Source organism: Ursus arctos, unplaced genomic scaffold (assembly GCF_023065955.2).
Source record: "Ursus arctos isolate Adak ecotype North America unplaced genomic scaffold, UrsArc2.0 scaffold_21, whole genome shotgun sequence".
In the NCBI taxonomy this organism is placed as follows: domain Eukaryota; kingdom Metazoa; phylum Chordata; class Mammalia; order Carnivora; family Ursidae; genus Ursus; species Ursus arctos.
This window is the reverse complement of record NW_026622886.1, coordinates 8,263,906-8,290,556: the sequence shown is the minus strand read 5'-3', so window position 1 is coordinate 8,290,556 and position 26,651 is coordinate 8,263,906. Positions and strand designations below refer to the sequence as shown.

Below are 26,651 nucleotides of genomic sequence, written 5' to 3'. Positions count from 1 at the left end.
CTCTATGGTTCTGCCTTCTACAGAATGTCATCTAGTTGGAATCAGATAATATGTAGTCTTACCAGATTGGCTTTCACTTAGTAATATGCATGGACGTTTCTTCCATGTCTTTTCATGGCTCGATAGCTCATTTCTTTTTAGCACTGAATAAAATTCACCAATTGTAACAAATGTACCACTCTGGTGGGGGATGTTGATAGTGGGGGAAACTATGCATGTGTGGGGGAAGAAGGTACATGGGAAATCTGTATCTTCTGCTATCTTTTGCTGTGAATTTAAAACTATTCTAAAAAATAAAGACTATTTTTAAAAAGACTATGAAAGGTGACCCTATTTATGTGACAGTTCTATGCTGGGGTTAAAATAAAATAAATGAAATCCCTCCTCTTCTAGTGTTCCTATGAGCAGTGATCATAGGGGATTTTGAGAAAATATGTGTATGTTGAGTGTCTTCTGGAATTAAAACACTCATAAAGGCAAGGACTTTGATTTGTTCTCCACTGAGAGAACACCGAGTGACCAGAACACTGCTTAGCACATAGAAGGGGCTCAATTAATATTTACTGAGTACATTAGCAAAAAAAGCAGGCCCCATGATTGGGGCTCCAATCATGGTTTCTGCTCTCAAGGTCTAGACTAGAAGGCTGACAAGGTCTGGCCTAGCACATTTACTGTAGGACAGTAAGATGGTGCAATGGCAGAGAGCTGTGTCAGGTTCAGAGCTGGCTCAGAGGAGGGCAGAAGGACAGAAGTCATCATGCTTGAGCAAGACAGAGATGTAAAATAGGCGAAGTTGCTTTAGCCAAGTCTAGAAGGATGACTCCCAAGGGGGAGATAGCTCAATGTATGATTTCAAATGTAGTAAGCGCAGGTGAGTTTGGGAGGACTTGACTTAAGGAGGTGTCACCCTGCCTGTCCCTGGGGTCGCACTCAGATCATTTCTGAAAATAAACTAGTCCCTGGACCTAAGTACTCCAACTTCCTTTGCTCTTCACCCTACTCTAGCTGCTCCTCCCTGGCTCCAGTCCAAGGCCTCGGGTATTGTGTGTCACTGTAGGTGTCTATATTGGTGTCTATTTTGGGGTGATGGCATTCAAGGGGGCTCTACCCAGAAACACCAACTATGTGCAAGAGCTGGGAGTGGTGGTGTCCTGGAGCTGACTCATATTGGCTATTTTTCAGTGTTCCATGGAAGGATCTGGAGTGTTGCAATAAACGTTGGATTACTGTTTTGTTAAAATAAAATATTTAAAAGCTTGGTTTTAAAGCATGCAAACACTTGAATGTTTAATGTACATTTACTTGGGCAATTATGTTTTGTGAAGCCCTCAGAGTAAGACTTCTCCTTCCGTCTTGGTTTATTTGGAAAGTCACCAGAGATTGCAGAGCAAGCTGGTAAAATACTGGTGATTTTTTCAAAGTTGTGCTCTGCAAGGACACAAAACATAAGGTAATTTGGATGCCAAGGCTGATATAGACCAAGTTCATCAGAAGACCTTCAGTGTTCTCCTGATGGACGTGTTGATAGATGTTTTAAATCAAAAGTTAAACAGAATAAAATTATAGCTAGTACAATACTACTTTTGTGTCTGTCATAATTTCAAGCTCCATTGTAGGATTTCACTGGAAAAGGAGGGTTCTGACGTCTCCCAGTCAATTCATGTTACAGAAGAGAAAACTGAAGGCCCCCAGAGGGACGAGGTCGCTTCTGGTGGTGTAGATTCTGGAAAGGAAATGGAAGAGAGGAAAACCTGGAAGGGAGGAAATGGATTTTCTAAGTTAGGACTCCCAGGTCCCCCATCCATTATCTTTGCAATATGACAAAGGCATGTGTCCAAATTTCATGATTTCAGCAGTGAACCACATCACCATCATGGTGGGTGCCAGAAACATCTAAAGTAAACCCATGCCTGCACCTAGAAGAGCCAACGTGCCTTGGCCCTGTTGACCTCTCTGACCTCATCTCCTGTCACCTGCCTCCTGACTCTTTCAGTTCCTAGAACTTGCAGAACTCAGGGCTGCCTCAGGGTCTTCATCCTTGTTATTCCCTCCACTAGCAAAGCCCTTTCTGCAGATCCTCACATAGCTGGCTCCTTCTCATCGAGTCTGTTCTGTTGTCACCTCCTCAGAGAGGCGTCTTTTGATCATCTGATCTGAAACAGCTCTTCCACTCCCTCGTCATACTCTATTACATCATCCTGGCTTGGTTCTTGCATTTATCATGGTCTCAAGTTATCCTGTAGTTGCCTATATCCCCTATAAAAATATAAAGCTCTGAAAGAGTGGGGACTTGTTTCTTAGATTCACTACTGTGTCCCTTGTTCCTTGCACATAGTAGGTGTTTGGGAACTATTTTCTGAATGGATAAATGAACGAATGGATGGTCACTGGGCGCTCTTTTGACCTAAGGGAGTGGTTTTCAAATCGGACACCATGGAGAAGCTTTGGGGTGGCCCTTCTTTGGGGGATGGGCCCATGCAAGTAGACCAGTTGAGAGGGACTCTAGACACCCTCCCTTCCTCTACTGGCTCCACATGGATATGGTTTATATATTGAGTGTTTTCATCATCCACTGGACAGAAAGCTCAGAGACCAAAGAACAAGGCCAGGTTACTGGGGAGGTACCACTGGATGGAAGCTTGGGCTCCACACTATCGACCCGATACTTAGGGGCTCATGAATGAGACACAGGGGCAATATGGAGGGGTGCTAGCCGGAAGAGCAGGGCATGGCAGACATATTGTCTGGGGGTCCCAGGAATGAGGATGAGGTCTCTGGGAGAGGGGCGACCTGATTCTAAGGTACTCTTCTAGCTGTCTCAGATCTTTGCCCCTGAGTCACAAACTAGTGATAGGCTTTTTGCTGAGGCCATAGCATTTTCCAACCACGACTTTAAACATAATGTTTGCTGCTGCCCTTACCAAGAAAGCAACAGCCTTGCTCTCGGTGGCCTCATTAAATGGGATTCTATTTTCACAGCACATTTTGAGAACATTCTTATTTGCTGTTCCAGGCTCTCGGAGAGACAGCCCAAGAGACTCTGCTGATAAAATGACTCTGGGCACGACAGAGATGGGGAGATGCCGAAATGAATAGCAGCTTTGTTTATTTGGCATTGGAACAGGCGAGAGGAGCTATATTAAAAAAGTAAATAAAGTTCCCCTTCTCTCCGCAAGAAAAAAACCTTCTCTGGTTGCATGGCCAGCCACACGATTTCCCTCACAGAACAGAACAAATGTGAGTAGACGGAGTTTAACTTCTGGAGAAGAAATGTAAAAAATAAAATAATTATGGGGTGGGCGTGGGATAGAGCTTGAGAATGAGTAAGATCAAGAAGCATCTCAGATGCCTAATTAAAGAGCCAAAAATAAAAAGCAGTAACAGACTGGGTATGGGTCGAGCGATATATATACACACACACGAAGGCATTTATATACACGTCTATATATACACAGGGCTCTGAAATACGACTGGCTCCCCTTTTCTGCAGACTTGACCCACGTTTCCTTCCCACGGTGGAGAGAAGATATTAAGAATTGGCTAGAGTGACGACTTCTGAGCACGCACCATGTGCCCAGCTCCGTGCGAAATGGCACATGCCCACAATCACAGATAGCATCCTTCTTCCCACAGACCTAGTTTCTCTGAGCTTCAGGGTTCCCTCCTGCAAAATGAAGATAATTGCACTGCCCACCTCCTAGAGCTGTTGCAACAATTACGCATGACACGCGTGTAAAACCCAGGGCCTGGCACCTCGCAAGGCCTCAGTGAATGGTTCTTGATTATTCTTACGGTTGTTTGTTTCCACGGGTACCTCAGACTCAAAGTGTTGAAAACTGAGCTCATTATCTTCCCCCTCAAACCTGTCCTTGCTGATTTCACATTTCAGGGAACGGAATCATCATGTTCTCAATTTTCTTCTCCTGCCCGAGCATCCAGACACTCACTGAGTTCTTCCAATCTGCTTTTCCCATATCTCTTGATGACATCCTTATCTCATTGCTCACTGCCTTGTTCCTGCCTGGTTTAAACCTTAATTTCTTCTCTGCACTGCTACGGTTTCTTCCTAATGGGTTCAAGGGGTGCTAATCTCCCCCTCTTGGTCCCCTACTCCTCTCTGTTCTCACACTGCTGCCTTATGAATCCAAACATGCCCATTCTTTGCTTCCAGCCCACCAGTGACTCTCTCTCTTAGCAAGAAGATAAAGTGCAAATTGTAGAGTGCAGCGTATAAGTCAAGCAGAGAAAGACAATTATCATATGATTTCTCTCATCTATGGAACATAAGAACTAGGATGATCGGTAGGGGAAGAAAGGGAAGAAGAAAGGAGGGGTAATCAGAAGGGGGAATGAAGCATGAGAGACTATGGACTCTGGGAAACAAACTGAGGGCTTCAGAGGGGAGGGGGTGGGGGAATGGGATAGGCCTGTGATGGGTATTAAAGAGGGCACGTATTGCATGGTGCACTGGGTGTTATATGCAAGTAATGAATCATGGAACTTTACATCCTAAAAAAAAAAAAAAAGCATCTAGGATCTGGCCCTGTCCCCTCCCCAGCCTCACCTACTCTTCCAGGTCTAACTCTGGCTCAGAGCTCTGGAATACTGGCTTCATGTTAGCATGACCTCAGATAAAAAAAATGCCAGTGCCTGGGCCCTCTGCCAGCCAATCACGACAGAGTCTCTGAGGGTGGGCCCTAGGCAGGGGTATAATTTCTGGGTGCTTCTGAGGCGCTGTTAAGCCTGACAACCACTATCTCCACCACACCTGACAGCTTGCAATGCTCTCTTGGGCCTTTACACCGCGTGTGTGTGTGTGTGTGTGCGTATGTGTGTGTGTCCTGCTGCCTGGAATGCTTTTCTCAGCCTGCAGTATGTGTCCCTATTGTTCCCTATTGTTAGAGATGCAGCTAAAGCTCCTGCCTCCCGGAAGTCTCCCTGGTACCCCGTGAAGATGCTTCCACTCCCCCTGACATTTCCCGCTATTACGACTTCATTAATTTCTCCCTCTTCCTTTATTCAGTTTTATCTGGACTCCCTTCTTAGCGCTCGGCTGGTATTTCTGCTGCAAGGTTTACTTCATTTGGCTTGGATTGTAGTCAGCTGTCTACATGATCTTCTACCACCTCTCCCTAACTCTCTGGCCTTATTTCCTGCCTCTTGTCACCTCCAGCACTCACTGTAGCCCTGCGGGCCCTCTGCCCACTCCTGGACCACACAGAGGCCCTGCCTCAGGGCCTTTGTATGTGCTCTTCCTTGACTGTCATGTTCTTCCTCCATATGTCCACATGCTCATTCTTTCCTTCTTTCACGTGTCGACTCAGAAAGGCTTTCTTACTTATATCCCCATCATGCTGTGTTCCTTATCCTGTTTCTTTTGATCTCAGAGTCCTTCTCATCACTGACATATCACAGTTATTTGTTTATTCTTTCTTCGTCTGCCTCTCACCATTGGATGTAATCTCCATGAGGACAGGGACTCTGTGGTGTTCATTACTGCATCTCCAGTGTACTTGGCACTCCATAAATATTTCTCAAATAAATGAATGAGTAAACGTGTTGTGCTTTCTAGTGAACCAGGATTTTTTTAAACGGGGGGTTTGAAATAGGTCATGAAATCAATTTAATGGGTCACGACCAACATTTTGACAAATGAAAGACTGGAACAATGCATATCAGAATGCCTTGCACATAGAAAAGGCAAGTTTTATTCTTTCAAACTTATCACAATATATATTTCATACCTGGGAATCAGCTGGCAAGACACAGTCTAGTACTTACTGTGGTTTGCTATACAGATTTTTGGAAAAGCTTTACACTAGACCAGGAATTGGCAAACATTTTCTGCAAAGAGTACAATGACAAATATTTTAGGCTTTGCAGACCATAAAAACTATTCAACTCTGATGTTGTCCCATGAAAGCAGCCATAGATGGTACGCACAAATGGACAAGGACTGTTACAATAAAACTTTATTAACAAGACCAGGTCAGGGGTTGGATTTGGCTTCTGGGTAGTAGTTTGCCAAGCCCTGTACCAGATTGTAGTCTAATGTGAGCCTATGTGTTTTGTGTATAAATTTCCTGCATTCAGAAGCCATGTCTTTTTTCACCTCTTTTTTTAAAATTTATTTATTTTTAAAATTTTACTTACTTTATTTTTTTTAAACAAAATTTTAATTCCAGTATAGTTAACATACAGGGTTATTATTATTTTTTTTCTGGTTCAGGCTTCAATTCTTTTTTTTTTTTTTAATGATTTTTTATTATATTATGTTAGTCACCATACAGTACATCCCCGGTTTCCGATGTAAAGTTCGATGATTCATTAGTTGCGTATAACACCCAGTGCACCATGCAATACGTGCCCTCCTTACTACCCATCACCGGCCTATCCCATTCCCCCACCCCCCTCCCCTCTGAGGCCCTCAGTTTGTTTCTCAGAGTCCATAGTCTCTCATGTTTCATTCCCCCTTCTAATTACCCCCCTTTCTTTATCCCTTTCTTCCCCTACCGATCATCCTATTTCTTATGTTCCATAGATGAGAGAAATCATATGATATTTGTCTTTCTCTGCTTGACTTATTTCACTTAGCATTATCTCCTCCAGTGCCGTCCATGTTGCAGCAAATGTTGAGAATTCGTTCTTTCTGATAGCTGAGTAATATTCCATTGTATACATGGACCACAACTTCTTAATCCAGTCATCTGTTGAAGGGCATCTCGGCTCCTTCCACGATTTAGCTATTGTGGACAATGCTGCTATGAACATTGGGGTGCATATGGCCCATACAGGGTTATTTTAATTTTACCTCTGGATCTTAACCAAGAATCCTCTATTCCGGAGCCTAGCCCACTCTTTGCACATAACAAATGTTCATAAATATTTGCCAAAATATTCAATAAACATTTACTGAGTCCCCAACTCAGAACGGCTGGGCACCAAATCCACTAGCATTTGTTGAATGACTACAAGAGCCCTTGGCCTTAGATTTTCAAAAAGCTCTGCCCCTCCTCCAGTCCTTCTGAAGGCTGAGACCCAGAGCCCAAAGGATGTCCTCACCCCAGCTGGCTTGGTCATGTGTTGCCAAGGGTCAGAAGGAGTGGTGGGAAGTGATGGGAACAAGGAGTCTGATGGACAGCTTAGGGAACTGCCTAATTATCCTGCTTATCAGTTCGCTGGTTCCTTTCCTTTGCTCTTCCCCATAATAAATCAAAACTCCTTCTGTTGTTCTTGAGTTCCCAGGTCACTGATTCTTTTGCCTGCATGTTTATAGAGTTACAGTGTGACCATGAGATTGAATGGAAGGGAAGGGAGGCACCTGACAAGTGTCAGCTCTGCAAGGCAACACCTCAGCTTCCCAGGCCGCCGTGCATTGTGCAGGGTGAAGGAAGGGGCTTGCCAGGGCCTGGCTTGCTGTCTGGGGCCTGGCCTCGGCCGGGAAAAGAGGTGGAGTCGGTAGGCACAGCTCGTGCACCCAGCAAATATATATCCCAGCAGGGGAGGCTGACTTGGTTCAGATTTGAAGATGCCCCAGAGCAGGGCTCTGCAAACTACAGCCTGAAGGCTACTGCCAATTTTGTGCAGCCCATGAGTTAAGAATAGCTTTTAAATGGTTGGGGGGAAAAAATCAAACGACGAGTGATATTCCATGACACGTGAAGATGACATGAAATTGAAATTTCAATGTCCATAAATAAAGTTGTATTGGAACAGGGACACACTCATTCATGTCCGTATTGTCTAGGGCTGCTTTCATCCTACAAGAGCAGAGTGGAGTAGACACCACAGGCCATATGGCCTGAAAGCCTAAAATATTTACCATCTGGCTCTGTATGGAAAAAGTTTGCGGATCCCTGACTAGCATCACTAGTTGACATGGACTAGCAGCACGGCTATCACCTGGGAGCTTGTTAGACTCGCAGGTGGGTCCCCCTCCCCCCAGGCCCTAGTGAATCAGAATCTGCATTTTGGTCAGGTCTGCAAGTGATCTGTAAGCAGCTGAAAATGTAGGAAGCACTTAGGTTCTAGGGGGAGTGAATCAATATCTCTTATGTATCTACACATTTTTACAAGTGCTTTATCTCAATCAGTCAGCAGGGCATCCCCACACCCACCATGCCATTGGACAGATAAGAACAGGAAGACTCCAAGTTAAGTGTTCGACCAAAGTAACACATCCAAGAAGTGGCTGCACTGGGATTTGAACTTCTGGGTCTACTGCATACCCCGTGGCCCTGACCGTGAGGCTCCATGGCCCCCTGGGAAGAGAGGGCAAGCCCACACTCATGATCTGAAGTTGGAGGCCCCCAACTGGTGCCCCAAGGGTGTTCAGTGGCCAAAGTTATGCTTTATTTGGCCTATGTGTTCTGAATATGTTCTGAATATGTTAAAATTAGTTGCCAATATTTTAAAATCAGGGGAGTTCGTATCAGAGACCCAGAGAACTGGCTTCGTATGAAAGAATCAGATGATCAGGCTGCATGGGTCTCAGGGCTTTGTCCCTCTGTGGTGTGGATGTCCACACAGGCCGGCCCGGCCTCTCTGGGGCCTTATGGTCCCCACCTGGCCTCCCGACTCGTTCCAGGGACTACCTGGATGCAGTGGGCATCTGAGTTCGCATCCTTTGGGTGTGCTGAGCAGCTGTGGATCATTGAGTTGTTACAACACTGAATCTGACTCAACAGGTCTGGGACAGGCCCGTGTTCTGCTTTGAAGGGGTTCCCAAGGGATGCCGAGGCTGCCAGTCCTTCCACAGAGGCCCTTTGAGGCTGTTGAGGAGCTCAGACCTGTCTGACTTCAGGGCTACAAGCACTTGGTCCATCACCCAGAGCATCTCAATAGGTGCCCTTGCTTCGGTTCCCCTACCCCTTGGGGTGGCTAGAGGCCCCTAGCCCTTTTCATTAGGTGCCAGCAGCCTACTCCATTGACCCCGCTGAATCCTCTAAACACAGCCATTTTCTATGAGTGTCATGACACGAAAAGGCCTGAACAGCATTCACTGCCCTAACTACACGGCCTCCTTAGCATCTTCTGGCCTTGATCCTGGAGGATGGGGCATTGGTATGGAGGTTTCTGAGAACTGGAGGCCAGGAGTTGAGGCAAGAGAACAGGGTCTGCCAATAGCGTCTCATTTGTCCAGAGGCTTCGTAGAGACTGCTGATAATTGTGTTGAAGAATATGCTCACCCCGGGGCGCCTGGGTGGCTCAGTCCGTTAAGCGTCTGCCTTTGGCTCAGGTCATGATCTCAGGGTCCTGGGATCGAGCCCCGCATCGGGCTCCCTGGTTAGCGGAGAGCCTGTTTCTCCCTCTCCCTCTGCCTGCCGCTCTGCCTACTTGTGCTTTCTCTCTATCTCTCTGTCAAATAAATAAATAAAATCTTAAAAAAAAAAAAGCTGGAAAAAAAAAGAATCTGTTCACCCTGTCCCAAACATGCGCACACACACACACACACACGAGCAACACGCACATGTGCATACACACATGTGCATGCTCCCAAATGTAATCAGCTCTCTGTTTACCTCCTTCCCTGGCTTTCCCTCACAAACAGCCCCACTGCTATCACCTGTCAGCAGCAGAGCCAGATGCCCCTAAATGGACCGACGTCCAAGAAGGCAGAGATGTGGCTGGTTTCACTTCCAGGCAGCTTGGTGGGAGGCTGCCCCGTGCCGGACCCTCAGCGAGGCAGGCAGCCTCTGCTTGCTTCGATGTTGCTTCTCTTGCCTGCCAACAGTAAGAAGGAGCCGCACCTGCACATTTTGGCTGAGGACGGCCTCCGTGGACATGCAGGCCGTGCTCCTAATGGACCTGTCTGGAGGTGGCCCTCCTCTTGGCACGGGTGCCAGGACCAAAGGAAAGAGTGTGCAGCCTTCCCGGCATGCTGTGTGCAACCTTGGGCAAGTCATTTTACCTCCTTGAGCTCTGCTTGTCTCATCTGAAAAATGGGCATCATGGTAGCGCTATGCACCTTAAAGGACGGCCGGAGATTGACTAGGCCTCCATTGTGGATGTGACTGTCTAAGGCTGGGAGAAAAGTAAGGAGCCAGTAATCAGACTGTGGTAAACTATACAGAGCATTCCCCACCTCACAGGTGACACGTGCGCCCTCCTCCTTCTGAGGGGCTCCTAAGGGAATGAAGTCTCTGGCCTTTGTTATATACAATACCAAGATGGGTCGATAGACATTACCGGGAAAACAGAGAAGAGAAAAAAAAGGAAATCTTGCTGCTTTTCAATGTCTGTCTGTTCAAAATATTCTGCTTTTCATGGAAAAGTTGTGTGGTGAGTGCACACAAAAGCAGGTAATTGATTCTTTCCAGATCAATCTGTTCTTGGGCTTCTGTCCCTCTTGACAAAATGGGTCTTGTAGGGGGTGAGGGTGCACACGATCTTAAAAACCCAGTGCCAGGAGGAAGAGTTTTCTTTTTCTCCTTCTCATTGTCTTGCATCAGTGTCTCGGTCCTGGCTTCGGGCCTGGGGTGAGATCAGTCCACCAGCCAAGAGCAGTTCATATGAAAAGGTCAGTGCTGGTCTCCAAGGTACTGACATGTTTTTTGGGTGGAGCCCTGTGAAATTCTTTACAAATCAACTCTCCAATGAAGTTGGCGGGTCGCCTTATCAAGGGAAGAAATGATTCCACCAGCCCGTTCCCAAGTGTCCCAGGCAGCCTGGAGCAAAGGGCGGAAGGACCTGCTGACCTTGATTCGAATCCTGCTTCCAGCACTTACCCATGACCTTGGGAAAAACAAATCTTGGAACCTCTGCAAAGCTGGGATCAGAGGAGATGTTGAAGGCACGTATCCTGGCTCAAGGGTGCTCAGAATTGTTAATACCCTCTCTCTTTTCCTTGTTCGTCCTCCCGTCTAGTCTGCTTTGAGTGATCCCAGAGAAGTCGAATAATTTTTTTTTTTTTTTATTTATTCGACAGAGATAGAGACAGCCAGCGAAAGAGGGAACACAAGCAGGGGGAGTGGGAGAGGAAGAAGCAGGCTCATAGCGGAGGAGCCTGATGTGGGGCTCGATCCCAGAACTCCGGGATCACGCCCTGAGCCGAAGGCAGACGCTTAACCGCTGTGCCACCCAGGCGCCCCAGAAGTCGAATAATTTGCTCAAGGTCACAATACTGGCAAATGGCAGAGTCAAGATGAGAATCCAAAGAGGTCTAAGTTCGAAGCCCATATTCTCCTTTACTTATCTCCCGATCTCACACTTATTTCTAACACTTCCACTCACTATTCTTCTGAGTGATCGGGTGAGGAAAATCATGACTATTTGACATATTTGACACACAGCACTCATGTGTTTAAGTGACTTGCCCAGGTAGATACTGCTGGCCTGGGAGGTGTGGGACTGACAAGGAGGACCCAGGTCTTCTGAACCCAGGCCAACTAAGAGCAATGCAAGGATGTGGGAACTGGCAGAGGAAGTGCCACCACTAGAGATCTAAGCCTAAAGCCCTCTTAAGAAAAATGAGTAGGTGGTCCAGGTGACTGCGCCTTCACTATGGCAAACATCAGAGTAGATAGACTCATAAAATGACTGTTTTAGTTTCCTTCTGTTTGTGCTCAGAATCTTGGCATTTTGGCATCCAAAGGAAGAAAGACATCTTTAGGACCCTACAGAATATATGTGCATGTGTGTGTGTGCGTGCACGTGTGTGATATACACAAATATGTACAAATACCACACACACACACACACACACACACGGGTGCACAGAGTTGAACCTCATTATTTGCGGTAGTTATGTTCTATAACATTTCAATTGGTTCTATAACCGATTTAGTGACTACTGAACCATTGCTCCTAGGGGAAATACAGGGTTTCTGGAAGCCTCTGGTCACAAACATTCTCATCAACAGATCAATACATAACCTTGTTTTATGTGTGCTTCCGTTTCAAGCCATCCTATTGAATATATATTGTTAATTCATTAACATCGAACTAGTAGCCAACAGCACTATAACTCATGCCTGAACAAAGCTTACCCAACACATATTTTCCCCCCATGGGAAACATCACAGCCTTCTTGCATGTAGGACTTCTTGCACTAACAGCACTTCAACACGACACTTGTGTGTGGAGGGGAGGGCATTTTAAACAATGAAATCACCACGAGCAAGTGCAAGAATGTGTGAGTGTCTCTACATGGATGGAGAAGAGGACACGTGTTTACAGAATGAAAGCTGAAACAAGAAGGCAGAACGTTGCCTTGCTTGACCTCAGCTGGGAACGTGCACATTATTGGCTGCTCTGCACATGTCTGTGAATGAGGGCAAAAGTGCCATAAGAATTGATTTGGGGGTGCCTGAGTGGCTCAGCCGTTAAGCGTCTGCCTTCGGCTCGGATCATGACCCCAGGGTCCTGGGATCAAGCCCTGCATCGGGCTCCCTGCTCAGCAGAAAGCCTGATTCTCCCTCTCACACTCCCCCTGCTTGTGTTCCTTCTCTCGCTGTCTCTCTCTCTGTTTCAAAAAAAAAAAAAGAAGAATTGATCTGGGGATTACAAATAAATTTTAGTGAGTAGTTGAATTTGTACACACGGAAGCCATAAATAATGAGAATGGATGGTTATATTGTGCTTGTAGAGAGGACAACTCCAGGCCAGAGGTTCTAAGAAGGAGAGCACAGTGCTTAAAATTTTCACTAAGGTTTTGTAAAGGACTGATACATCCTCCGCTAAGGGTCCATTTTACTCAAGAGAAGCAGAGAATACATGAGGCCGGTGGTCATCTCAAGGGAGTGGCAGGGTAGGTGAGAGAGGACATGAGGGGAGGGAGGAGTTGAGAGGGAGGGCAGTGGAGTTGGTGAGGGTCCCTCCCTGTCTTCCTTCACAGTCTGGCAGGGACCTTGAACGTTCCTCCCCTGGAACACCTTGCTGGCTGTCTCCCCTCCCCTGCTCTCACCTAACTTGGCTTCTGCTGAGCTCTCTGGCGGTCTCCCAGGTGCTAGGGAACCCTCTGTTTCTTAACTGCTCCCCTGGGTTCCATTTGTCCATTTGCTCATTCCTCGTTCTCCCTCCTCCACTACCGTGTTCTTGGGCCATGAATCCTACTTAAAAAGTGGACGGTGCTGGGAAAATCTCCCTCAATGAGTCAGTCCAAGAGATGATACCAGAGTTCAGGTTGCTCAAAGCTGGTGACAGCAGCAGCCCTGGCCCAGTGCGGTGTGCAAGACGCCTGGGCTGCTGGAAATGTCAAGTTGAGGAGCTGCCACCTCGACCCTCCAGACCAGATGCAGGGACACCTGAACCCTGTCACTCACTACTCCAGCTTCAGAAGGACAGCAAACCCTGGCCCACAGGGGGAAGTGTTACGATATCTTATCAGTCTGTGACCACGTCAGTGTCCTTCACCTCTGTGAGCTGAGGCACTGGAACTAGACTGTCTGGGGTTGGACCCCAACTCCACCACCTACTCCCTGTGCCTCAGTTTCCTCATCTGTAAAGTGGGGGTACCAACTGTACCTACCTCGTAGGGTAGTTATAAAGATTGAACTCAATGAGTGAATATATTTCAAGCACTTAGAACAGTGCCCGCAGAGAGTAAACTCTATTAAGCATTAGCTTTTATTATTATTGTGGTTATTACATTACTGTTATTATTACTGTTCTTATCTCGAAAGTATGGAATGGAGTCAGATAATCTCAAAGGTCTTTCTTTCCCTTCCTGCTCTGTTATTGGGGATGCTCTCTCTCTGTGTGGCCTTGGGCAAGAGCTGCTCCTCTCTGGGGCCTCACGTTCTTATCTTCTAGACGAGGTGCCAGGACTCAAGCCCTGAGAGTCTGTGAATCTATGAAATAAGGAGAAGGCACCTCCCAGGGTGGAGTTAACTTGTTATTTTGGCCTCTCCTGGGGATGTTGCCGAGACAAGCAGTTAAGTAATCAGAATAACAGTTTACATTTGTAGTGGGTTTTTAAAGTTCCCATTCACTGAGTGTTTACCAGGCATCCTCCCAAGGCTCGAGTGATTTATTCTATCTTCATTACAACCTGAGGAGGGCGATATTGTCCCCATATTGGAGATGAGGAAATTGAGGCACAGAGATATTAAACAACATCCCTTAGGACACACAGCCAGGAAATGGTCAGTCTAGACCTAAACCCCAAAGCCCTGATTCCAGATGCCATAAATGTTACCAGCCTACCCCCAACCCCCCGCCCCGGTATACTGGCAGTTGGCCTTTAACTTGACTTCTAATCCTCTGATAGTAACATGATATCGTGCCATTCTTTTCAATGGACTGTTTGTACTATTGAAAATAACCACAGATTCTCATCATTGGGAGATATGTAGGAGTGTCTCTAGGGTGTCTTAACCTATGGAAGGGTCACAGGCCCCTGTCAGAAGCTGAAAGAAGCTATGTACCTCTTCCCATCCAGAAAGTTCGTACCATATCTGCACATAAACACGCACGCACCTCAAAACCATACACACAGATTTGTCCCAATTTCAGGGGTTTCAAACATCTCAGGCTAAGAGCTCATGCAATGCTTAAATTCTCTTGAAACTTTCCAGTAAGTATTCATCTTTGTTCCAACTCTGCATTGATGAGAACTTCTTCCCTAAAGGACTGTCTATTCCATTAATGTTCCCCTCCAATTGTTAGAAATTTGTGCTATTGACATAACTGACATTTGTACATTTCCTCCCAACTTTGGTTCCAGCTTTGCCTGTTAGATATTATTTCAAATTTGTTCCATCCATCTGCCCGGGACAATTCTCCACGTTTCTGCAGAGGCTGGCGACGCTGTCTCTAGCAGATGCCTCTTCCCTTCTCTGCTCAGTTAATCTTCCCTAGGACATACTCATTTGTCAATGGCTCTCTCAAACACCCAGAATGGATGTACAGCCCAGAACCCAAAACAATCTTCTGGCCACGGACTGACCAATGCAGCGCAGGCCTCTCACTGTATTCTGGATATCAGATCTCCATCAATATGTCCTAAGAGTGGATTACATTTTTTAAAACCTTATTTTACTTTGAACTATAACACATACACAGAGAATTGCATAGTCCAAAAACAACTGTTCAACGAGCTATCACAAAGCAAACATCCACATCAACACCATCCAAGTCAAGAACTAGAACTTGGCTCACTCCTGCCTCTTCCCCATGATCACTCCTCTGTTCTCCACAAAGGCAACTTCTACTCTTTTACGGTAATAACGTTCTTGTTTTCCTTAAACTTTTTATCATCTAAATGCATATCCCATTTCATGCTACGGTTTAGTTTCCCTGGTTTTTGAGTTTTATAGAAATGGAATCATTAAAATAGGCATTCTCTTGTATGTGGCTTATTTCACTCAATGAAATAAGCGAATGAGATGCGTGCATGTTGTTATATATAATTGTAGTTCATTCATTCTCATCGCTGGAAGTTTCCCACTTGTCTGAATATACTGTACTTTATTTATCTAATCTATTATTAATGGATACATGGGCTTTGCCTGGGTTTTGGCAATGATGAACAAGCTGCTATAAACACTGGTGTGCACATGCATGCATTTAGGCTGGCTATCCCTAAGAGAACTTCCGTGTAACTTCCCAGTGGATAATATCAACCTGTCTTCCAAAGCAGTTCTATCGATTCATACTTTCAGTAGTTGTGTGTGTGTGTGTGTTCCGATTCTTCCATGTCCTTGCCAACACTTAGCATTATTAATCTTTTTAATTTTAGCTCTTTTGGTGGTTATAGAGTGGCATCTCATTGTGGCTTTAATTTGCATTTCCCTAATGACTAAGGAGGGTGAGCCCATTTCATCTATTTATTGCATATTTATGGATTAGAGGCTTGGCAACTCCTTACTCATCTGACTCATACTGAAATTACAGCCAAATGAAATAGAGTCTCTGACAGATGATGCTGTTTAGTCATATCTCCTTTACTGAGTTCAATTTTGGATTTTAGGTCCCCAGAGCATGTCTGAACATTATTTTTTAAAATTAATTAATTAATTAATTAATTTTTAAAGGTAATCTCTACACCCATTGTGGAGCTCGAACTCACCACCCCGAGATCAAGAGTCACGTGCTCCATCATCTGAGCCAGCCCAGAGCCCCTGAACATTGTTAATACTCATGACAGCTGGTATTTATTGAGTGCCCACCGTGTTCCAGGCATTGAGCTATGTGCTTGATGTACATCACGTCTCCTAATCCTCACAACCAGTTTATGAGGTTGCTACTGTGATTATCTGCATTGTACATATGAAGAAACTGAGGTGGGGGAGGCTACGTAACTTACTTGTTAGATTCAATCAACACCCTCAGCCACTCAGGCACTATATACTGCCTCCCAAAGATGGAAATACTTGACTACATTAAAGAAAAACCTTTAAAAATGCTTAAAAACAGAATAATAAAATGGACATGTAACTGTCAAATGGAGAAAAAGAGTTGCAAAGTATGACAGGGGTTTAATGTGCTTAATATGGAAAGAGTTCTTACAAATTAATAAAAGGACACAATAAAAAAATGGCTTAAGGTTTCTGTGGTCAGGTAAGTCTGGGGAATTCTGCACACCTTTCATGTTCTTTTACCCCAACAGTGTATCTAAGCAAATTTATGACTCTTAAGTTCCATACTAAGAACTTACTTTAGAAAGGGGAGTCCTCTTACACTGTTGGTGGGAATACAAGCTGGTACAGCCACTCTGGAAAACCGTAGGTAGGTTCCTCAAAAAGTTGAAAATAGAGATACCCAGCAATTGCACTACAAGGTGTTTAACCCAAAGATCCAAATGTAGTGATCCTAAGGGGCACCTGCACCCCAAAGTTCGAAGCAGCAATGTCCACAATAGCCAAACTATGGAAAGAGCCCAGATATTCATTGATAGATGAATGGATAAAGAAGACTGTGGTATATATATACAATGGAATACTACTCAGCCATCAGAAAAAAATGAAATCTTGCCATTTGCAACGGCATGGATGGAACCAGAGAGTATTATGCTAAATGAAATAAATCAATCAGAGAAAGACAATTATCATATGATCTCACTCCTATGTGGAATTTAAGAAACAAAACAGAGGATCATAGGGGAAGGGAGGGAAAAATAAAACAAGACAAAATCAGAGAGGGAGACAAACCATAAAAGACTCTTAATCATAGGAAACAAACTGAGGGTTGCTGGAGGGCAGGAGGGGGATGGAGTAAGTGGGTGATGGACATTAAGGAGGACACACGATGTAATGAGCACTGGGTGTTACAGAAAACTGATGAATCACTGAAATCTACCTCTGAAACTAATCATACACTACATGCTAATTAATTGAATTTAAATAAGAAAATAAAAAAGATATTAAAGAAATAAAATAAAAATTTACTTTAATGCAGCATTTTCCAAACCTATTTGACCAACATAGGCTTTAGCATCTGAATAATTATAATTCTTTGGAACAGACTTTGAAGCATGTTGAACTCTATAATAACCACTGCTTCCTCTGGTTTCTGGACTGGTAAAACTTTCAACAAAGGAAATGAAATTAGTTTTGTCCCGGGTTTCTCAACCTAGACACTATTGACATTTGGGTCTGTATAATTCTTTGTTGTGGGGTTGTCTTAGGCATCGTGGGCTGTTCAGCAGCATCCTTGGTCTCCACTCAGTAGATGCCAGATGCCAGTAGTACCAACCCCAACCCCAGCTGTGACAACCAAAATTGCCCTGTGGAGGCAAAATTCCCCTCCCCCCATAAGAACCACTGGTCTAGCCGGACTAATTTCTAAAGAACCCATGGTGCTCCCCATGATTACCTCCTACCTAAGTGCTCCCCAAGCTGCATAGTGTCTCACTATATTTTGATTTCTATGCCTTGTGACAGCCTCTATTCTTTGTGAAGAGAGTATCAGCCCATCTCTTTTGTCTTTGGGTTTTTCTTGTTTGCTAGAACTTCTACCTCCAGGCACGGCGAACCATGTACAGTACCCCAGACACGGAACTTCTTTCCACCCCTCTATCCTCTAGGTGGAATTAAGCTCTTTCCTTCAATCGCCGTACTCACTGCACACCCTCCTATCAGACCCCCGGTACACATTATACCTATTTATGTGCTTGACTCTCCATTTCCTTGACAGCAGAAACCGGGTCCTATTTATCTTCTGATTCTCAGCACCAAGTAGGCACTAATCAATATATACGAACAAACGAGCAAAATATAATCGATGATGGGTCAGGGGGACCTAGGTGGATTTCTACCAACACTGAGTCCATTGGCAACCTTTTCACCAGTTTCCTCCTAATGTTCTCTTTGCTGGTCTCCAGGAAGACGATCTTCCCTCCCGAGAGAAGTAGAAGTACCACAGAAGGTACTAATTTTGTTTTTCTCCCTCTCAGACATGAATATGACATCATCTGCTCAGTCGGCATGTCCAGGCCTTTCCCGATGGCTTTCTCATCCCAAACTGAAGGAGAAGAGCCCTTTTCCCTTGATGTCAGCATTTCTGCAAACCCTAGTTATTCCAGCCAGTGACACTTTTTATCCTTGGATATGTGTCCTCCTTTCCATGCTTTGGGAGTCCCCTTTGGGCCTGAGTTTCTCAGAGCACCCCCTCCCCCGAGCATTGATTGCATCAGTCTCTTTAAGTATTTCCCGTCTGGGATAATCTGAAGCTTGAGAAACAGAATTTAATTCTTGGGAATTCTTTAGCTTTACCACAGTTGTCCAAGATGGTGGCAGTGGGCAGAAAGAAAGGGACAGCTTTGAGCAATGTTAACAAAGGCAAGTGACAAGACTTGACGACCTGTTGGACGTGGAGGAGGGAGATGACTCCCAGATTTCTGTTTTGAAAAAATGGAGGGACTGGCGGTTCCTGCTGCAGAGAGGACGGCCACAGAAGGAGGTGGAGGAGGGGAAGGCGAGGTGGGGGAGCAGGCTGTCTGGGATGGTTGGAGTCTGAGGTTTCCATGGGAGACGGGGAGGGGGGGTTGGGGGGTCGTGTAGAGGAGGGAGTTGGATATAAGAGCTGAGGCTCCGGTTGGGAAATGCGACCCAGGGGCTGTTGGCATGCAGGTGACCGTAGGAGCTGAGAGCGTAGGTGAGTGTTCAGGTTGCTTGTGCTGTTGGCACACACACTTATTAAAGACGGTGCAGCAAGAAAACGACACGAAGGAGACTGTGAAGGAGTGGCAGAGACAGAGGAGAGCCAGGAGAGGTGCATGAGTCAAAGGCCACTGAAGAAAGAGTTTCGGGCAGCAGGGATGGCCAGCAGCTTTAAGAGATACAGGGAGGTCAGCGCCCATCTGGACAGAAAAGTGCCTGCTGACTCAGGAGCAGAGGGTTGCCGGGACTAAGGCAAAGGCAGCCTCATCGGAGTGGAGGGGCTGGAGCCCGGGGGTAGAGGAGCAGGGGGGCTCGGCAGAAGGGGCAGCGGGGCACTGACACAGGAACATGTCATTCATCCATCCGCTCACCCAACAAGCCGAGGGGCTACTGGGCCCCAAGGATATGGCCGTGGACAAATAGGCAAGACCCCTGTCCTCAGAGTGTGCCCTTTCCGTTAGATGTAGTATTTTAGAGGGAGGATTTCTTTTAAAGACGGTTGTTAGAATCATCACCATTTGACAGAGAAGGCCAAGAGAGGTCAGATGGCAACTTGTTCAAGTTCACACGAATGTCTGAGCTGTGGGTCATGCCCTGACCCGTCTGGCCCTTTCCACCCTTTGCTGCCTGAAGGGGATGGAGTTTAGGTGGGAACAGATGACACAGAAAGCTGAACAGGGTGAGGAAGAATAAAGGTGCCAGGTGCAGGATTATTTATGGCTGGGCTGGGCCTACTCAGATCAAGCTTTCTATGTATTTCAGCCAGAGGCTTGAGACGTGGCCTGTGGTGGCCCCCACCCTTCCCCACACTCCCACCCCTCTTATTCAGGAGTCGATCTCCCTTTCCTGTGAGCACCCCCATCCACCCGGTTCCACTGGGGCTGCATCCTTCGCCACATGTGCTGGTTAGGGGGTGGGCACAGGAACCCAAGCAAGGCTGATCAGCATCCCCCCATGGGATTTATATAGAGGCGCTGGAAAGAGACATGGTCTTTCTTCCTCTGCAACACTGAGCCTGGGGACCAGGGTAGGTCACCCACAGCCATCTCGACTATCTGAAGAAAACACCAAGCAGAGATAAACAGCGTCAAGAAATAGAGAAGACTGAGTTCTGATGGCGTTGCTTGGGCTCCTGGATCCAGCTCTGCCCAGACCTATCAAGAACTCTCCCAGACTTCCTGGTGGCTTGAACCAGTGGATTCTTTTGCTTCCTGATTTGAGTTGCATTTCTGCCCCCACAATGGAAAGGATCTGACCGATTATGACAAATATGTCAGCTGTGACAGTGTAAAATATATGATTTACTCTTGCAGAAGCTAACTGACTCCAGGGGCTTCCTCCCCGGAGCCATATGTATGTGTGTCCTTCTAGGTACTGGTCCTACAGGTGGCGGGAAGATGAGTAAGACAAGAACTTAGAGAGCAGCCGTGGAAATGATGATGGGAACAAAAGAATCACCGTCTATAAAATGCTTTACATTCATTGCTCTGAATCCACAATCACAGGAAACAATTAGCTAGCAACTCCAGGCAGGGTTCAGTGGGTGCAGACCGAGCTGGAGAGACGCTCCGTGCTATAGGCGCTTAGAAGAAGAGGGGGTGGGGAGGACAGGGTGCATCATGCATCCTGGGCTCCTCTAACAATGCACCCTGTCCTCCCCTGACACTGTTCTGGGTGGCTGAGCCAAGGTGGGGCTGGCGGAGGACAGAGAAGAGAAGGGAACAGGTAGTCTGGGGGAGGCTGTGTGGGTATGAACGCGAGTGTAAGAGCTGCTTCTCATACCTTTCCCATCCCGGCGTGGGCATGTCCCAGCTTGACGACCACGGGGAAGTGTGGTGCTGTGAGCTGTAAGAGACGAGAGGAAACCACTCGTTAGCATCCCAGAGCAGTGCCACGGAGAGCGACCTTGGGCACCACCTGTTCTGTAGAAAGATTCAGTCATCTGGTATTACCCAGAATTCCCACAAGAACGCTTTGCCAGATGGTCATCCTGATGCAGCTCGAACACCCAAAATGCCAGCGTTTTGGGCCTCCAAAGGAAGCCCTTGAGCTCTTAAAAGCAGCCTGCCTGGGGCACCCACCGAGAGCCAGCAGGGAGGAACAAAGAGGCTGGTTTCCGATCCCGGCTTTACTGCTTGTGCAACCTCAGGCAAGCTCTACATGGATCTGTGGCTGAGTTTGCTCATCTAGCCATCCCATAGGATTGCTGTGAGGATCAAAGAAATTATTACACAGGAAGTCTTTATGTTCTAAGGACCCAATGAACGACAGCTTCGTGACTCCCATCATTGTTCTGCCTTACGTTATCGCCTCCCCCAAGTCCTCTCCAGGCTACCCTATGAGGTTTTTTAATAATGGTGGTCATGTCCACCAAGGGCACAAACATTTATTGGCCGCACCGTGTTGGGCACTGTTCTGAGCGACTGCCCTGTATCATCTCCCTTCAAGAGCCATGCTACTTGTCTTGTTGGTTCCCTATGGCATCCTCAGCTCCAAGAACACTGCGTGACCCAGAGAACGTGCTTGATAATGGAGTCTGTGCTTCATTCAACCAGTCTTCTCAGCAACATCTAGGAGGCATGCATGCTTCTCCTTATGACAGAGGAGGAGAGGGGGCTCAAAAGATCAGGTGCTCACCCATGTCCATGGTCACTCAGCTAGAAGTGAGGGCACCAGGTTCAAGCCTAGGCTATCCACTTCCTCCTTCATTCTGTTCATATGTTGTCTGAGATGTGTTTGCTGCAAGTCTGTTTGGAGGTGCTGGAGGGTAAATGTTAACCCTTCTAGCTATTTAGTAATAACATCAGTCCCCCTACTTGGATCAGCCCAGCCAGGGGTAATCATGTCCTATTCTCTGTGCTGTCTATCCTGGTCCTTGTCACTCGGTCCTGGATTGTCTCCTGACAGTGCTGTCTGTCCTGACTGTCTGGCTGCCTTGGGAGGAAGAGCCGGGCTCTTCTCTCTTGGTGCTCAGAGTCTAGTCTGACAGGGAGGCATTGCTGTAGATGCTTTGGAAGGGTCTGCTGGGGGTCACGGAGCCATTCGATGGGCCTCATCTCATTGTACCCACGCAGTGGCTCCATGAAGCAAGCAGGGAGGGTTTTTAATCACCATTTCACAGATAGGAACACTGAAACTCAAGGCAGGTGCTGGGAAGGGGTGGAATTGGGACTTGAATGTGGGCCGGTCAGACTCTAAACCTGATGTGAAAGGTTTCCCCTAAGATCTAGCTCAGGGCTTTCTGCAGTACATGCGGAATAAAAAAATTTTCCCTTATTCAGGCTAAATCTTTTTTTAAAGATTTATTTATTTATCTGAGAGAGAGAGACAGAGAGAAAATGAGCGCACATGTGGGGGGAGGGGCAGAGGGAGAGAATCTTCAAGCAGATGCCCGGCTGAGCATAGAACCTGACGTGGGCCTCAATCCCATGACCCATGAGGTCATGACTGGAGCCGAAACCCAGAGTCAGATGCTCAACTGACTGAGCCACCCAGGTGCCCCAGGGCTAAAATTTACCACAGCTTGGTGCCTAGAGAGAACAAATGCATCTTTTTAAAAAAGGGCAATATTTGATTTTGATTTCAAAAGCAGTATGTACTTACTACATAAAAAGCTTGGAAAATGTAATAAAGTGCTATGTTGTTATTACACAGAAGACAATAAAGATCACCCTCAGACTTTCAACAGTTTTGCTGTATTATCTGCTGGTATTCTTCTTCTTTTCATTTGTTCTACATTGGGAGTACACTGAATATCAACTTCTGCTTCCTGCTCTTTCCACTTACTGTTCTGTGGTGAGCATCTTCCTGGTGGTGATTACTTGTCCATTTAATAGTTGTTACAAAATATTGCACATATGAAAAAAGACTTAAAGAGTGCTCTCATGGATATCACCCCACTTGAGAAATAAACCACTGCCCACATAGACAAAGTCCCTGATAGACTGTCTCACAGCACTCCCTTCCCTCCCACCCAGAGGTAATCATCATGATATGAATTGTACTTATTACCTCACATTTATTCATATTTTAACTATTACATATGGTTCTCAAACAATATACATTCCACATTTTTAAACTTTGTCAGTGGTATCAAAAGAATCTATTCTTGACGATATCTTTAAGCACATTACGTTTGTGAGATTCATGCGGGCTCCTCTGTACAGCTTGGGTTCATTTTTACGGCTGCACAGTATTCTATTATATGAACATATTACCATTTGTCCACTTCCTGCTGATGCACATTTAGGAGATTTCTATTTTTCCAATGGTAAACAATTCTAGAGCATCCCCCCTGCACCTGCAGGGAGTTTCTCCAGGGCACATGCACAGGAGCAGAATTGCTGGGGCCAGGCAATGCTCTTCTCAGTTTTGCCAGATATTGCTAGATTTGCCCCCAAAATGGTTGTACCGACTTTCACTCTCACAGGCAGAGAAAGAGCTCCTGACACGTGAGGTTGAAAGACTTAAATTTTACCAACCCAAGGGATGTGAAGTGGAATGAATGGGTGCATTTTCACCAAGTGGCTTTTGTTCCCCCAGCAGAGTCATCACACCTGGCCATCTAGTCACAGACCCTGGACACCTCCAGCAGTCCAAAACCTGCCCGGGTCACTACTGGGGCTTTATCTCCATCTCATTTTAAGCTGGAGCACGAGGGGAGGGGGAATGGGTGTGCTCTGTCTTCCCCTCCACTTCTCCTGGCCTCATTACCTCCCCACATGCTGACAGGTACTGGAAAGAACGTGGATGGTGGAGTTAAACTTACTCTTTCATCTGGAGCTAGATATTTAACCTCTTCAAAACTGAGTTCTTAGATCCGCAAAATGGGAATGATACTGCCTAACTTATTTTATGGTTGGGGGAGAAAGAAATGAACTAAGGAATGTCAAACTGCTTAGCACCCAGGGGAGAGTCAAACTCAAAGTGTAAAGTAGGACTGAGGGGAGGAAGGAGCTAACACTGGTTTCATGGGGGTGAGGACAGATGTGAAGGAAGGCTGGATGAAGGAGGAAGGAGAGCAGAGGGTGCTGCTTGGCAGTATGTGGTAGTATGGCAGGGTGTGAAATGCAGTCCAACAAAGGGAATCTCGAGGAACTTAGCAATTATCTTGCCTAGTCCCCATGTTGCCATGTGATGGTAGGTAGAATTTCTAGGAATGCTCCCCAAGGTGTCCCACTTATTCTCTGGAGGCTGCAAATGTGACAAGATTATCATACAAAGTCATGCAAGGATTGTTTTATATTATATGGCACATGTGACCCTAAAATATGGAGATATCTGGGAGGATCTAATCAAATCACATGAGCCCTTACGAGCAGAGAACCATCTCAGGCTGGTGGCAGAAGAGGGAAGCGGAGAGAGTCAAAGCTGGAGAGAGACTCAGCACACTATTCTTGCTTTGAGATGGGGGTGGTTACTTGAGAAGGAATGTGGGTAGCCTCCCAGAGGCGAAGGTGGCCCCTGGCTGATAGCTGACAAGGAAATGGGGACCCAAGGTGTACCTCACTGCAAAGAACTGAATTCTGCCCTAACAGGCATGAGTTTGGAAGGGAATCTTGAGCTCCTGAGGAACATGCAGCATACTGCTACTTTGATTTCAGCTTTATGAGACCCTAAGCAGAGCACCTTGACATTGACATGCCAGATCTACGGATCTGTGAGATAATATAGAGGTGTTCTTTTTGGTGGAATGTCTCGTAACAGCCAGGGATGGTACTAGGCACTTTACATATGGTAGCATCTTCCCCTCCCCATGAGACAGATAAGAGACCAGAGGCAAGCCATTCGCCTTAGGTCAGACGGGTGAGGAATGGTGGAGCTTCTCTTCCCTTTCAAGCTCTTTCCCTTCCTGGGCTGTTCAAATAGGTTCCAGAGGCCATTCCCATTTCCACTTATTTGCAACATGCCAGCCCCTCCCCTAACACAGACAGGGCTCAAAGGACAAAAAACATCTTGTCGGCTATTTTCTCTCTTCTCTTCCCAACAACAGCTTTATTTAGTCCCCTTGGGGATGGGAGGCCTCACCAGCCTCTGGCAGGCTCCTCGACCCTGCTTACATGCCCTGGGGGGCTCAAGAGTTCAGCACTGCCCAATAGCGTGAGAGGCCTGACATCCTGTTAGAGGGGACAGATCAATTTTTGAAACCAGAGATCCCCACCCTGATAAGGGCCCTATTCAAAAGTCTTGAGCTCCTGAGGAACATGAAGAAGCCGAAATAAGTGGGGGTGGCTCAGTGCTCATGCTGGCTGTTCTTTTTGGGGGGGGGTTGGAGTCAGAGCAGCAGGAGAAGCCCAGATCAGCACTGTAGCAACCTCCTCTCTAAGCCATAGAATTGGAGAACTGGGCTCGGAGGGGCCAGTGCAGCTTCCCCAAGAAGGAGGCAATTCCCTCTGCATTCATGAGTCTCCGGAGATTTCAACGCCTTCAGTGCCTGGTCCTGGCTAAGTATGGAGAAAACAAGGCCAGGAAGAGTCTGGAAGAGGAAAGAAATCAAAGACGAAAGAAGTCTGGGAAGATTTCCCTGGGGCTCCTTTCCATGCCTGTGAGCCTCTGCCTCATCTAGCTCTTGCTTCCTTCTTCTTTTTCGTCTTCTGTAGCTCCCTCCTACCCACCCCAAACTCTGCCTACCAGTTATGTACCAACCCACAGGACTTTCAGTTCTTTACTGAATGGGCCACACTCCCTCCGGCCACAGGGCCTTTCCACATGCTGATCTCTTTCTCTGAAAGATTCTGCCTAATGATCAATAATATAATATTAAATCAAATCAATTCAGTGGGCACTAGTTGAGTGAGACCCATGTGGCTGGCACTGTGCTTTGTGCTGGGCAGGGCACACATAAGATTGAGACAAGGCCCTTTCCATACTTAGCGTCTCAGTTGAAATGCTCTGTCCCCAGAGTGTTCCCCTGGCCACTGGTCTAAAGTCAGTGCTTCCTATAGTCTTTGCTATCACACTCTGAACTTTCCCTTCATAGCGCTAGGCACCAACTGTAATTATATGCTCATTTCCTTTGTGTCCATCTCTCCACTCCCCCGCAGGTCTCTCACAAAACAAGGTGATTAGCTTGTTTGTTTGTTTATTTATTATTAGTTTCAGAGGTAGAATTTTGTGATTCATCAGTTACATATAACACCTTGTTCTTATCACATCACGTGGCCTAAATGCCCGTCACCCAGTTACCCCATCCCCCCACCCACCTCCCCTTCAGCAACCCTCAGTTTGTTTCCTAGAGTTAAGAGTCTCTTAGGGTTTGTTTACCACTGTATCTCCAGGCTCCACACAAGGACTGGATATAGTAGACGCTGTGTATGCAGTATATTGTCGGATGGGTATTAGAGAAACCTCCCCTGGCAGGAAGAGATGTCATGTGCTAACAGGCAGAATCAGAAAGAATTTAGGGACAACCTTTTGATACAGTTCGTTTGAGCAGATGTTTGCTGGGGGAGCAGTGTGAACTAGGGTGGAAATATGGGAAGTGGCAAAGCTTGGGGGATACTTGCACCAGAGGTAGAAGTTCGGGATGCATTCTGCAGGCACTGGGCAGCCCTTGAGGGTTTGCGTGCAGAGGGTAGATATATATAAACCAGGTTTAGGAAGATTCTTCTG

At 46.4% G+C, this 26,651-nt stretch overlaps 1 protein-coding gene across 1 annotated transcript in view; it reads right to left on the bottom strand.

The window, feature by feature from the left end:
• SYN3 (synapsin III) overlaps positions 1–26,651 on the bottom strand; it is a 452,237-nt gene that overhangs the window by 57,444 nt on the left and 368,142 nt on the right. The window contains exon 7 of the mRNA XM_044384458.3: positions 20,823–20,885. Coding sequence (XP_044240393.1) covers positions 20,823–20,885 — 63 coding nt within the window. The remainder of the gene's footprint in view (positions 1–20,822; positions 20,886–26,651) is intronic.